This window comes from Silurus aristotelis (genome assembly GCF_946808225.1).
Source record: "Silurus aristotelis genome assembly, chromosome: 2".
Taxonomy (NCBI): domain Eukaryota; kingdom Metazoa; phylum Chordata; class Actinopteri; order Siluriformes; family Siluridae; genus Silurus; species Silurus aristotelis.
In genome coordinates, this window is record NC_139575.1 from 23,313,699 (window position 1) to 23,329,486 (window position 15,788).

Sequence of the window (15,788 nt, forward strand, 5' to 3'; positions counted from 1 at the left end):
TAGACGCCCGTTTCCACAACATTAAATAAAAAGTTTGCCTAATTCAGAATTTTTTTTTTCCTCGCAATTCCGAGGTTTTTTTTTTTAGCTAATCAGGCTAACTCCCTCTCTGCAGTGCCAGAAAGCTTTACACATTAAAAATTAATTATTCAACAATCAATAGAATTGCATGGTATCAAATTAAGCCTCTGATCCCTGGAGAGAACGCTGTTCAACAATCAGCTCTGGAGGAGACAAAACAAGACAGATGAAGCAGAGGAGCCTCGTTCATACACCAACAGCTTCAAACTTCAGGCCAACAACATGGTTACTGGTGGATGCACCAGAAATGTTGGATGTTTACGAGAAATACATTCAGAATTACTAGAAAAAATTTGTCGGAATAGGGTAAACCTCTTTTTTTTTTTTTTTTGGCAGAAATGGTGTTCCATAGGATTCAGGTCATAGAAAAAGACAACATTTCCAAATTTTGGGATCATTTCAAACTAAAACATTAAAAAAATTATAATAATAAATAAAAAATACAAAAAACACAATGGTGTGTTTCTGTAAACTAAAATTAATTTTTAGTTTGGATTTTTTTGGATGATATGATGTTTGTGGATGATATTGTGATTTGTGGTGAGAGTAGGGAGCAGGTTGAGAAGATCCTGGAGAGGTGGAGATATGCACTGGAGAGAAGAGGAATGAAAGTCAGTAGGAGTAAGACAGAGAACATGTGTGTGAATGAGAGGGAGGGCAGTGGAGTGGTGCGGTTGCAGGGAGAAGAGATGGAGAAGGTGGAGGAGTTCAGGTACCTGGGGTCAACAGTGCAAAGTAATAGAGAGTGTGTTAGAGAAGTAAAGAAAAGAGTGCAGGCAGGGTGGAGTGGGTGGAGAAGAGCGGCAGGAGTAATTTGTGATGGAAGGTCTTACTACAGTCCTATAAACTTTCCCTTTTACTCTTGCAGATACAATTCTATGTTGTATGGTTTAGAGACAGTGGCATTGAGTAAAAGACAGGAGGCGGAGCTGGAGGTAGCAGAGCTGAAGATGTTGAGGTTTTCGTTGGGAGTGACGAGGATGGACATGATTAGAAATGAGTTTATTAATGGGACAGCTCATGTAGGTGAGGGAGGCGAGATTGAGATGGTTTGAACATGTGCAGAGGAGGGACATGGGGTATATCAATAGGAGAATGCTGAGAATGGAGCCGCATTAATTCTGCTACATCAGTAACCCAGTTCCATTGGCAGACATACATGCGGATTCCATACTATATTTAGCAGATGATTAATGATCTTTGGATCATGAGCCCTTCCTTACCTTCTCTAAACTATTCAGTTCTCATTATTTTAGTATAAGTTAACCTTGCAACCAAACCGGGCAGAAATGGCTGGTTTATGCAATATTTTTTGTTAAAATATCTCATTTAGAGACCATCTAGAGATTTTGTCTCCTTTCAATTTTATTGTGGTATACATAGGCAAAACAATTGTGTCTATATACTTATGGAGCTGACTGTATATACCTAGTGTCTCGGTCAACAAAAGACAATTTTACAAAGCATTAGCAATTGTTTCCCTTTAATATGTTACCTATTTTATGAAGGTTCATAATGGTGTACAAATCACCAGGCTATCACACTAGCAGGGCCAGCATTATTTTGTCCACCACTGTTGACTCACCCCTGAGATATTGTAGTATCACAAAAAAACAGTACAATATAGTGCACAGAAATAGTGATTATAATACTAGCATTATAGCATAGCATCAAGCGAAACCAAAGTCATTAATACATTCTCGTGCAAAAAATCCTATAACCTCTTACCTAGACAGATAAACGGGTAGAATTTCCTCGCCAGTTTTTTTGCTGCAGAAGATTCTGCACAGTGTTCCGCAGGCCTCCGCTCGGCCGGACTCGTAATTGTCCGGGAACTCGTTGGCGTCAAACATAGGGTTTGACACCATTGTGTCGGTGGACATCTGAGACCCTTTTCTCCTCAATTCAACTCCAGCCTGAGTAGCAAGAGCTAAGAGAAAGAGGCAGAGGGAGATATAAAAAAAAAAAAAAAAAAAGCGGACCAAAAAAAAGAGGACAAATTTAAGTGATAGTCTTTTAACAATACATGCATGCAAACAAAAATGTTCTTAACAGGGATTACAGACAAAGAGAACTTAAAATTAAAATAATAATACTACTAATACTAAATGGTATCCTGCAAATACAATGCAGGCTACACTGCATTAAAAGGTATTATGCAAGTTAGGTTTAAATTAATATAATTTATGTATCTGTTTTATATTTAAATGAATATATAAATCTCATTCCAGTTCCGCTAGTTATTACTGTTTTACTGTCTCTGGAACACGCCCACATTAACAAACAGTATGCAATTACAGTGAGGAAAATAAGTATTTGAACACCCTGCTATTTTGCAAGTTCTCCCACTTAGAAATCATTGAGGGGTCTGAAATTGTCATCGTAGGTGCATGTCCACTGTGAGAGACATAATCTAAAAAAAAAAATCCAGCAATCACAATATATGATTTTTAAACTATTTATTTGTATGATACAGCTGCAAATAAGTATTTGAACACCTGTCTATCAGCTAGAATTCTGACCCTCAAAGACCTGTTAGTCTGCCTTTAAAATGTCCACCTCCACTACATTTATTATCCTAAATTAGATGCACCTGTTTGAGGTCGTTAGCTGCATAAAGACACCTGTCCACCCCATACAATCAGTAAGAATCCAACTACTAACATGGCCAAGACCAAAGAGCTGTCCAAAGACACTAGAGACAAAATTGTACACCTCCACAAGGCTGGAAAGGGCTACGGGGAAATTGCCAAGCAGCTTGGTGAAAAAAGGTCCACTGTTGGAGCAATCATTAGAAAATGGAAGAAGCTAAACATGACTGTCAATCTCCCTCGGACTGGGGCTCCATGCAAGATCTCACCTCGTGGGGTCTCAATGATCCTAAGGAAGGTGAGAAATCAGCTCAGAACTACACGGGAGGAGCTGGTCAATGACCTGAAAAGAGCTGGGACCACCGTTTCCAAGGTTACTGTTGGTAATACACTTAGACGTCATGATTTGAAATCATGCATGGTACGGAAGGTTCCCCTGCTTAAACCAGCACATGTCCAGGCACGTCTTAAGTTTGCCAATGACCATTTGGATGATCCAGAGGAGTCATGGGAGAAAGTCATGTGGTCAGATGAGACCAAAATAGAACTTTTGGGTCATAATTCCACTAAACGTGTTTGGAGGAAGAAGAATGATGAGTACCATCCCAAGAACACCATCCCTACTGTGAAGCATGGGGATGGTAGCATCATGCTTTGGGGGTGTTTTTCTGCACATGGGACAGGGCGACTGCACTGTATTAAGGAGAGGATGACCAGGGCCATGTATTGCGAGATTTTAGGGAACAACCTCCTTCCCTCAGTTAGAGCATTGAAGATGGGTTGAGGCTGGGTCTTCCAACATGACAATGACCCGAAGCACACAGCCAGGATAACCAAGGAGTGGCTCTGTAAGAAGCATATCAAGGTTCTGGTGTGGCCTAGCCAGTCTCCAGACCTAAACCCAATAGAGAATCTTTGGAGGGAGCTCAAACTCTGTGTTTCTCAGCGACAGGCCAGAAACCTGACTGATCTAGAGAAGATCTGTGTGGAGAAGTGGGCCAAAATCCCTCCTGCAGTGTGTGCAAACCTGGTGAAAATCTACAGGAAACATTTGACCTCTGTAATTGCAAACAAAGGCTACTGTACCAAATATTAACATTGACTTTCTCAGGTGTTCAAATACTTATTTGCAGCTGTTTCATACAAATAAATAGTTAAAAAATCATATATTGTGTTTTCTGAATTTTTTTTTTTTTAGATTATGTCTCTCACAGTGGACATGCACCTACGATGACAATTTCAGACCCCTCCATAATTTCTAAGTGGGAGAACTTGCAAAATAGCAGGGTGTTCAAATACTTATTTTCCTCACTGTATAATAATCTGCTCGTTCAAACTCACACACAAGTCTTGTACAATAATGATTCTGGATCTTTGAGGGAAAATCAGATGCAAAAAAAAAAAAAGAAAAAAGAAAACAGAGAAGAAAAAAAAAAAAAAAAAAAAAAAAAAAAAAGACAAGCTCTCCTGGTCAGCCTCCCTGTTATTGAGCACAGTCGTTTTGATTTTGCAAAATAAAAAAATAAATTAATTAATTAAATGCAAAATCACAAATTGATCAGCAACCTTGAAATCATAAAAAGGCACACTATGAGAAAAACCAAACTGCACACACATCCACAACATGCAGGAACGTCCATACAAAAATACGGAACAGGAACAAAAATAAAAAATGTGTCGACCGTCAACAAAAAAACTCAAATAAAATAAGAAAAAGAACACCAGGCGTAACTGAATACAATGTGGGTTGTTGTGTTTCTTTGAAGGAGATTGGTTAGTAGAGGTCCTTTAGAAGGATGATATGAGCAACAGGTTGAATGAGAGTATGTTAAAATACATCCAAAAAAAATAACAATACAATTTTTTTTCTTTTATCAAAGGATCAACCACAACAAACATTCTAAGGCTTTTGCTGCTTCTGATTATCATTGACTGATGGAGAATTCAGAATATTTGTTGCATTTGAGCCATTTTGGGCAGCAGTCAATAAATTTCCCGGACCCCTAATACCAGACTCAAGCAATGTATGATCAAATCACTTGTCCCAAGAAAATACTGCAACAACAACAAAAAAGTGACAATGTCAAAGCAAAAAAAAACAACAAAGGAACAAGTCAAAAGGAAAAAAACCAAAACAAAAAGAAAATCAATAAAAAAGAAACCAACCAAATAATTGCAACTGGTAAAGCTTGCGTTCCTACTTACAAGATTTATAAGAAAGAAGAATTTGGAAAAATGTTGCTGCAAGATAACAGAGATAAAAATGGAAACAAATCAAAGAACAGCAGTAATAGAGATCCAGAAACTATGTCTTTTTGTGTTTTGTGTCTTTATTTGCTAGATAGTTTTAAAGCTAAGAGGCAATGGTACTCTTAGACAGCTGGAACAAGACACTGAATTTCAGTGATTCACCATGCATGTATAAAAATGGGGGAAAAACAAACAAAAAAATAAACAGATGGACAATTAACTACAATTCAAACGGACATTCGGCTCATGATATGGTTATAAATAAGTTTCATGAAAAAATGTTACCTTTAAATTCTGAATGTTTTTTATTTTTTTTATATTTTTTTTTAATATAAATTAATATCAATCTTTTAATTGTTACTGATCCGAGTATAGTTCCACATGCATGTGATACACTTCTAGAGCTAAAGTCTAAAACCTTTTTATTTTATGATCACCTTGAGGCTGAATTTTTTTATTTATTTTTTTTTTTTTTGCATTTTTTGTATTTGCAGTCCCCATGAAAACAAAATGTTGCTATTATAATAAACGTGTTAACCGTACAGTTATCTGTAAGTGACAAATGTATTGTTCCAAATGCACATCGTGTTGTCGTTTTAGAAGATATATGCATAAAATTTTACATTCAACCAGAACAGATCAATGGCCTCATTCTGCAGGTCTGTGTCTCCTGTCCAACTTTTCTGTCTAGTCAAATACCCTCTAACATTTCGAAGCGTCCCTTGCTGAAATTTGTAGACTAAAAAAGTGGTGTAAAAGTGTCTTTGGCTGTTTAATTTTGCACACTTTATTTAATTTTTTTAATTTTTTTTTACCCAGTCAATTTCATTTACTATTTTGCTCCACCTCACACACATGGTACTGTCAATTATGGCTCAGGCTGAGAGATAAGCTTAATGTAATTGGCTATTTTAAATGGGGTACGAGCCACACTTACTGAATCCCGCTCATGGGCAAATTAACCATTTGGAAAAATGTTGTTTAACCTCTTCCTCGTACATGAGCACACACATCAGTGAATGATTACTGTTCTGATTGACAGGACAAAGAGCGCAATGCCACCCAGATAGCATGGTAAATATTTCTCTCTTGGGTTCATGGATAGATGTACAGTAGCATCTTCAGGATTCAAACTTGCAAACATGGAGAACTGTTAGAAGTCGTCACTTGTTCTGTAACAATTACAAACATTTTCTCCCCATCAATAATGTTACAATTCTACAGCAAGCTATTTTACTCTGAGATATTCTGAGCTGATGAATGCTGTAACTGCGTCCTTACTTACTACCTTAATGGCACATATAATCGACTCTTAAAGCGGTACAATCTTGCAGGTAGGAATTGCCTCATTTTGTATATGTAAAAAATAAGATGGAAATAAAATCAGGAAGGGAGATAATGAGAAAAGAATGAAACAAAACAAAAACAAGTGACTGCAATAGGCTTTAAACAGCATTAGACGTCCCCGTCCAGGTTAAACACCTTACCAGTCACGCTGCTTTCTCTGCTGAGGCCCGAGTGAAGTTTACAGTGAACAAGAGCGGCGTCAAACAACCACTGGCCGAAAAGGTTCAGCACGCTGTTGACCTTTGGTCTGGTTGGAGCGGGCAGCGGTCGTGGCTCGGAGCTCGTCTGATTGGGGCTGGACAGAGGAGAGGTGGAGGACGGCTGGTGCAACACTTTGGACTGCCCAGTCTGGAAAATGGCAAGCGCCAAGCCACAGAGAATGAATTATGCATACATTAAACATTTATACCACAATTAGATCCGGTCTATTTGATGTCTGTTTGTGTTCGAAACAATTTTACTGGGATGTCAGGCGCTCGGTGCATTCTTGCAATGTTGCTTACATAAGCCTTCGAAAGGTTTTGGCAATGTTTCTTTGCTGGAACGTACCGTAGAGGTTTTGCTGGTGGTCTTATTAACTGCAGTGGGTCTGTGTCTTCGGCTGTGAGGGGGTGTGGTGTTGGTGGTGGTTGGGGGTGGCGGCATGCTTAGCCGATTAACTGGGGTGGGTGGGGCGCTGTCTGAACGAGGTCTGGATATACCTGCAGGGTGTGGTTTTTTTTTTTTTAAAACAAAAACAGAAAATGTTCCAAGTTAAAAAATAAACATCATGACATCTTAATGCCTTTATCACAGTTCTCCAGGTCAGGTCTACACACAGATTTAACAATTCAGCAGAGCCACATTTTTCAGTATTACATCACCACTAGGTGGTTCCAGATTTTCTTATTTGGTCTCCAGCTGGTGAGTCAAAATAATTCATATTTCAGCGCAGTCACAGTAATCAAAGACATGTACTATATAAAACATCAATCAAAAAGATACTATACTACAGACATCCATGATGCTGAATGGTAAGTACTGATTGGGTGAGTAGAGCAGATTTGTCAATGAAGCATAATCCATTCTGCAAAGAGATCCTTCTGAACACATACAAACTGGAAATAAACGTTCTGCATAATGTGCTAAAACAACACACTAGAGCCCATGATTTCTAAGCCATAAAGTTGCTTTTGAATCCCCATGCCCTCTGTAACATCCATTGTAATGCCAGTGTTCAGGTTTCACAAATAGCAGAGGTCAACCCTTTATTTCGATCCCCAAGTTCTTGTAGCGCATCCATGATTTTCACTTTATTATTACTTTTTTTTTTTATGCATGCACTCTTTCAAAAAGTCAATCACACTCCATGTCCCATGTGATTTGTCAGGAGCATGTTTTTTTTTTTTTATATAAAAAATAAAAATAAAAAGAAATACCATAAGATGGTAGCCTGTCACGAAATACAGCAACACCTGGGGACAAATGGGATTTAAAATGCTGACACAGCATACCTTATTCCTCACACTCGTTTGAGTTCTGAAAAAGCTTTGCATGTGACTATGTAAATACACTGCTCGTGACGAAGTAGTTTTTTGTTTACTAGTTTTCATACAGGAACCACACACACACACACACACACACACACAGAGAGAGAGAAGAAATGCAAAGAACTAGTACAAATATCACAATGTATCAGACATTAGAAACAATTTGCACCATTTCCGTTTGAGTTCTGTTGAACTTTTTTTCTAATCACTGAAACACTGCAGTCTGTATGACACCAAGGAATGCAAGAATACAGGGTTATTAAAAAAAAAATGAACCAATTTCATTACTGTGGCAGCCATTCCAATCTTGAATAACTCCTCTTTTAAATGGTCACTGACTAATACATGAGGATGCTTGAGAACTGAAGCAATGCGTCATGATATCGGTTCATTCTTTTTGAATAACCCTGTACATTCATTGTTGCCTCAATACAACGTCCAAGCCCATCTACAAACTACACCCGCCCACCAAAAAATAAAAACAAAACAAAAATATCAATCAATGGTGATGTGTCTAACTCCATAATTAGTCACTAGTTGATTAGGTTGGTCATGTAGAGAATACCTAGAGAGGGAAGTCTGTCTCGAATATATCTTCTAGAAAGTGTTGTTCCTGAGAAGAAGAAACACATGAGATCCACTGATGCACAGTGATACACACTGCACCCTACACAAAAGACCATGAAGAGGCAAAAAATACAAAAGCATCAAGCAATTAGTAATTAAATCTACAGAGCACACACTGGCAATTAGCCCCAGAAGAAAAGCATCCAAGAGGTGGATTAGATCTAAAAGGGTTGTAGATCGCTATTGATGGCTGGCTGAAATATACTCCTGCTTGATTGTGTGTAAAGTGTAGCATGCAATAGGGACAAGTTTTAAGAACAGACACATGACCATTCATTTCGATTTGAACACAAGGGTCCTGGCGTCACTGAAGGTAATCAGCATTGCTACTTGTTCTGGAGTTAGTCAAACCAGCCAGTCCTAACCAAACAGACTGAATTAAATGATCAGAGTTCTATTATTTGATAAATAGCTTTGCATGAGAAAAGGAAAATCTGAAATCCAACTGATATTAGTAAACCCTTATTGACCAGATTTATATGAAAGGAGTGGAAACAGAAAGTGCAATTTTCACTAAGTACCATAAGAGGGCAGAGTTTCATGACTCTTGTTTTTCTTAAAAACTGCCACACCTAGAAGAGGAAACAGAATTGCACTTTGGGACAAATCATATTCATGAGGTTGAAAAATATGACAGAACTACATACATATTAATAAAAATGTAATAAATATTGTCAAAGCAGTTTTTCTTAAATTGATAAACCAAATTTCCTCACACTGGTGAACATGGCAGGTGGATCCCAAATCATATACTTATGCACCATTTTACATTATAAACTGTAGATCCAACAAATGTTAGACGCCTCATCCTACTTACATGTTGGGAAATGGGAGAGGAAATGAGTTACTACTATAATGAGATACTACTATATTGGATTATGGAAACACAATTGGCCTGTAAAGAAAAGGGCATTTGGGGTATTCTGCCTTCGGAGTCGCATTACGTGTGTTTGACGGAGACTGGCTAATGCTTCCAATCAGTTTTAAAAAAGAAACATAAAAAAAATACAATAAAATCAAAATTGTGGAGGGGCATATAAGATATAAAACCAACATCCCTTTAAACACCATATGATATGTAATTGCGGGAAAAAAAATAAAATAAATAAAATTAGGAATTAGAATTAGAAACATCTCAAAAGTGCTTCAGAGAAATCATTTTATGCAATGCTACTCTGCTAAAACTCATACAGTAGACGGTAGAGTACATAGTGCATAGTACATCATTTGGGACACAATTGTTTCTTGGAGTGGAATGTTCAACAGGTCTATTACAAATTATTAATATATACTAACAGCATTTAATAACACAGATTCATCAATTTTATAGACCAAGTACAAGTAGGAGAACATGTTTTCCGGTATTTTTTCAAATATACTGATACGGCACGAGCGAGTCTGTGATTTGGCGTGATTTATAAGATGTTTTATTAACTTCCTCATCTTGATATTCTCACAAAGCACTGTCGGTTGCATGCACTGCTCTGAATGCAGTCATTAACGTATTACACACAGATCGTTATCATTTTCTGTTGTGAGCACAACGTCCTCTAGGCTTTCGTCACACCTGCTGTTACTCACGCACTGTAGAAGTTTTAAAATTGGAACCTGGCTTCCGAATGACACTCGATACCACTATTGGTATTGATGCATCACTTTTTATTATAACAATAATGCTCATGTTTTACTACCAAGTTTAAATGGATTTAACCTGCCTCACCTAAGAAAGCATCCACCAAGCAGCTGATGCCCCTCATGGCTCGAAAGAAGATCTGAGGCAGCTGTTTGAGACAGGGGTGCTGGACCACCTCCGGGGGCACACTGTTCACACCCAGCAGCTGCTCCTGGAACTTGGGAGTGGAGCTTACAATCACAGGGTTACTAAGATCCACTGGATTACTGATGGGGGAAGAAGAAAAAAAATTGGTATTAAGTCCTTGAGTAAAACCGAGTCAACCAAAAAAAAAAAAAAAAACACACAACCTAATTTATATCGCACTTGACCCCTCATGAAGCCAACAAACAAAAATATTTTCCAATCCACCATGGTCATTAGGTGTAGACTGTACAATGTTGTTCCACAAGTCTCAATGCTTGGTCCTCATCCATTTTCGGTGTATACTCTATACATATATACTTTCCATATGATTTACAATCATATGATCATCAGCATATATTGGAACAGTTTCCACACACAATATCTTTACATGAAAACCACTTTGGTGCTAATTCATGGACCTGGCTACTTTATCTTATTTCTGTATATACCATGAAGCCCTTATACCGAACACAAAACAGTCTGAATTTGTATTTATTTATTTTCTTAATCCAGTTAAAGGTAATTAAAGTCATTTTACTGCTGTTTGCTCTGGATCCTTTTTGTAGCTGCCGGCGTTATTCTACATACGCACATACAGCGAGACAGAGAAATCAATTGCCTGTTGACTGCTCATTTTTACAGAGAGGTAAACATTTAGTGGCATGAGCAACAGTGACTTGATGTATCCAGCGAGGTGAAATAATTTGAACTTTATGCAAATATGAAGAGACTGTTGGAGCGATTATTAATAGGAGTGACGACAGCAGGACATGCGATCTACAATGGTCCGGCACTTGCGTTTTCGCCGCAGAGACACTGTATCGCTCCTCAGGTACAATCTGAAAACGGTTGGATTTTATTGGCAATGTAACTGATTTGTTTTCAAATGTGAAGTGCTTCTTATCCCACCGACTGTAGTAGGAACTACTGGTGACTTGCAGCAATTAAACTATTATTATTAAATATGAAATTGCTGCAAGCACATAGCTGCAAGAAAATCTAGGCTTGACACGCTAACCTTCATCTATACATTTCTCTGTAATGTTCCATATACCTAAGCATGTGTAGGAAGCGATACCAAGTCTGTGCTACACAGTCGTTATCCATTTCTGTAGGTATAAGACTGGCGTCTTCCTCTGGCACTTTAAAAGGAGGAAAGGATGGTCCATATGTGAACCTCAGCAGTCTGAAAAAGAAAAAAAAAAGAAAAAAAAAAAACAGATAAAAGATACATTATGGAGAATCTACAGCTTCTGGCTGAACTGAAAATGTTCTTCTTTTGTGCATATTTAAACCCAAGAAACCCAGTGGTGAATAAATAACTTTAGTTTCAGAAACACAACACTGTCTAATAGCTAGCTAGCTAGATTTTTATTCATGTATTAATGTAATATGTTTTAAATAAAATACAAGAATTTTATAATTAAATATTCTAAATGTATTCTAACACTTCTTTTAATCAGTCTACATTCGCAATCATATTTTATAAAAAAAAAAAAAAACATTAGTGACATTTACAATGAGCGTGACTGATGAATGATTTTGATTGTGTTTCACTATTATCAGTGTATTTAAACAACTCTGGTAGCAGTTAAAGAGGATTTCTTTGACCGAATTGTGTTTTTTATAGAATCAACACTATTAATATAAATAAAGTGGTCGATACAGTCTGTGCTTCTGTCAATGTTTAGCAGTGTTCCAAAACGTTTCTAACCTGGGCAAAAAACAAAACAAAAACAAAAGTGCTAACCCAAAGTGACAAAACATGTCAAAAGTGTAAATGTATTTGTATAATTTATGCTATTTCTCTGACTAACGATTTATTGTTAGGACCGTTTAAAGCGTCATGTTTTGCCCAGTAAAATAGGAAAATTTGTTAAAAAATATTTAGAATTCATTGACCGAGACCATTTTTTCCTCAGATGGTCCCATAGGTGTAATTCGAATGAGAGAAATGTTATTATATATATATTTTTTGTCATAATTTACATCATGCTACACATTAACTGCACCTGGAGGTGAGGGCAGCGATGACTTTGCTCCACTGCTCCACCACAGGCGGATGGTGTCTCCAATTTGCTAACATCTCTCTGGCTGTCTTCCAGTATGGTGGTGTTGGGAAGCAGCGTGTACAGGCCAGGAACCAAACTTCAAACAGTACACTGATCAATTTCTCAGCCAATTTCTCAGCTATGCCACCTGGAAAGGGAAACAAACACAGGGGGTAAAAATAGGCTAAATAGTAATATAAAAAAAAAAAAAAATCATAGTGTGATAATACTCGAATATCATGCTTAACTTGTTCAAAGAACACAGAATGAAGTCACACTGCATTATATATGATGAGAGGACATTTGGGATGGGAGGGGGTGGGGGGGTGGGGTCAGGATACCATGTGTGACTTGAAGCACAGAGTGTGGCTGAATGTGGTAGGCAGAACTGGACAATGTCGCCGTGGATACAAACCTCCAACAGTGGGTGGGGCGAGCAGTGTATCATTGATACGAAGCAGGAAGAGAAGCAGCACCTCCCATGTCTCTCTGGCCATACAGGAGGAGTCACGAGCGAGTTTCTGTACTGCAGACAGCACCTGCTGACACAGCTTGAAGTGCATAGGGCTGAAGTTCTCAGGCCTGCGAGACACACAAACGATTCATTTTTTCTTTCATTCATTAGCTGAAGAGTTAATAATTACATACAGGTTATGGACTAATATGTTTGTTCAAATAAAAGGGTCAGTCATTTAAATCTTTCAGCATGCAAACTTTTTGCAAGGACCTGTTGTAAATATGCCTCACGACTGGATGTGGCATCACACGCCAATGTTAAATATGATATGATATGTGATATGAATACACAGGTCAAATCATTTTTAACATTGGTGTGTGAACTACATCACTGCATAAAACACAGCATCGGAATTAAAAAAGATATATTAAATACTGAATGTTAAATATGTTCAGTTTAAATGTTAAAATATTAAATTGCTGGCACCTTTGACAAAAATTCATACAGTCGAGTAATACAATATGAGAGCAGCCTCCAAAGCTGAACCACTGACGTTTTTGAAATGTATTTTTAATATAATTATTATATTCATTTAATTAAGGTAGCACATTTTCATGATCCAGTACTGTTTCTTTTATTGATTTATTTTTTTTTGTATAATTCAGTTTAGTAATATTCGTAATACTACATATATATTATATATATGTTATGCTTGTTTATTTTTAATCCAGTATCCAACCTAGCTATCGGTAAAATCACTTTCACTTGTCACTTATCACTTAGTCAAAAGGACGAGAGAAAGTAACAGTTCTACTAAGACGTGGACGTCTTACTCTGATTGGAAGGTTAAAAGTTTAAATCTGCAATTACCATTGCATAGGCTGGGAGTAATTTGCTTACATTTACAGAATTTGGCAGACGCTCTGATCCAAAGCAAATTACAGAAGTGCGTTGGCGTCTCCATCGATCACAGACAGGTAACAGACTATGAATATACCATGAGTCCAAAACTCGAGAGAGAATATAGTATAGAAAAGCAAGATTTTTTTTTTTAATAGCATAAGTGCTATTGTGAACAGTGAAGAGTCTTGAAGCATGTTTTTCTTGCACCCTGAGAGATGGTGGGATCTGCTGAGCAGTGGCTGAAAAGCATGTGGTGCAGTGTGGGGTGAGGTAAAAGCTGTGAGGCAGAGGGTTGCTGGTTCTTTTTAGGTGAGCATTAATGTCTTAAATCTGATGCAGACAGCTACAGGAAGCCAATAAAGGGAGCATAGAAATAGAAGAGTGTTATGGGAGAACTAAGGAAGGCTAAAAACATGTCACACAAAGACATTCTGCATCTGCTTAAAACAAATGAGGAGAAAGGTCTGCAGGTGTTGTTTATTTTTTTTGTGTATAAACACCCACGAATTGTGTAATCATGTCTCCCAGGACGCTGCACATACAGTATGTGGAACCTAGTCCATCCCCTCAAGTCATTAATTCCTGAGTCAGTAAATCATGAAGGAGACTCCTCTTGCCTTCAGAAGATTAGTATTTGACTCGGTAAATTCTTTGGTCATGACTAAGATGGATTTTAGTGAGTACCGTTTGGAGATTTCTCTCATTTCAGTGCAGTAACATTGTGTATTAAGGTGTATATCTTTCTAAATATGAGCATAAAAGTATACTTATATGACATCAATAATCTCTGTTTATTAGAGATGGGAGTTTCTTCATGATATAATGGTATTCTTAAGACATCCCATACAATTGTGTGCCTCCAACTTAGTGGTAATATTTTGGGAGAGAAGCACTTAAGGTTGGGGAAGGCAGGTGTCCCAATACATTCGTCCAAATAGTGTATTACTGCAGTCTGATCGATTTGACATTTAAATTTCTAACTGCTTATTGCAGAGCTGGTAGCTGCCAGGTCACATAATAACAACACACACGCCGACTATATCATTGTAATAAACTCCAAAAATTATTTACACAAAAAAAAAAAAAAAAAGTTGCAAACTGCAACTTACCAAACGGATGAGCTTTTAAATAAACTGACTGAAATGAGTTGTCACTAAAAAAAAAAACTAAACATCAAACTGAACACATGTGTATATATATATATATATATATATACATACAGTGAGGAAAATAAGTATTTGAACACCCTGCTATTTTGCAAGTTCTCCCACTTAGAAATCATTGAGGGGTCTGAAATTGTCATCGTAGGTGCATGTCCACTGTGAGAGACATAATCTAAAAAAAAAAATCCAGAAATCACAATATATGATTTTTAAACTATTTATTTGTATGATACAGCTGCAAATAAGTATTTGAACACCTGTCTATCAGCTAGAATTCTGACCCTCAAAGACCTGTTAGTCTGCCTTTAAAATGTCCACCTCCACTACATTTATTATCCTAAATTAGATGCACCTGTTTGAGGTCGTTAGCTGCATAAAGACACCTGTCCACCCCATACAATCAGTAAGAATCCAACTACTAACATGGCCAAGACCAAAGAGCTGTCCAAAGACACTAGAGACAAAATTGTACACCTCCACAAGGCTGGAAAGGGATACGGGGAAATTGCCAAGCAGCTTAGTTAAAAAAAGGTCCACTGTTGGAGCAATCATTAGAAAATGGAAGAAGCTAAACATGACTGTCAATCTCCCTCGGACTGGGGCTCCATGCAAGATCTCACCTCGTGGGGTCTCAATGATCCTGAGGAAGGTGAGAAATCAGCACAGAACTACATGGGAGGAGCTGGTCAATGACCTGAAAAGAGCTGGGACCACCGTTTCCAAGGTTACTGTTGGTAATACACTTAGACGTCATGGTTTGAAATCATGCATGGCACAGAAGGTTCCCCTGCTTAAACCAGCACATGTCCAGGCACGTCTTAAGTTTGCCAATGACCATTTGGATGATCCAGAGGAGTCATGGGAGAAAGTCATGTGGTCAGATGAGACCAAAATAGAACTTTTGGGTCATAATTCCACTAAACGTGTTTGGAGGAAGAAGAATGATGAGTACCATCCCAAGAACACCATC

General features: G+C 37.7%; 1 protein-coding gene across 15 annotated transcripts in view; it reads right to left on the reverse strand.

Annotated features, from left to right (window-relative positions):
- Positions 1-15,788, reverse strand: part of ralgapb (Ral GTPase activating protein non-catalytic subunit beta) — a 46,882-nt gene that overhangs the window by 18,338 nt on the left and 12,756 nt on the right. For 8 of the 15 annotated variants that reach the window (XM_083528871.1, XM_083528861.1, XM_083528870.1 and 5 more), the window contains exons 4-10: positions 12,711-12,877; positions 12,257-12,443; positions 11,299-11,430; positions 10,146-10,324; positions 6,819-6,970; positions 6,410-6,617; positions 1,810-2,011 (exon numbers count right to left, since the gene is read on the reverse strand). In XM_083528871.1, coding sequence (XP_083384997.1) covers positions 1,810-2,011; positions 6,410-6,617; positions 6,819-6,970; positions 10,146-10,324; positions 11,299-11,430; positions 12,257-12,443; positions 12,711-12,877 — 1,227 coding nt within the window. Of the gene's footprint in view, positions 1-1,809; positions 2,012-6,409; positions 6,618-6,818; positions 6,971-7,687; positions 7,724-8,363; positions 8,412-8,946; positions 8,998-10,145; positions 10,325-11,298; positions 11,431-12,256; positions 12,444-12,710; positions 12,878-15,788 lie in introns of all 15 variants that reach the window. The other 7 variants (XM_083528862.1, XM_083528864.1, XM_083528857.1 and 4 more) reach the window with 3 other exon arrangements.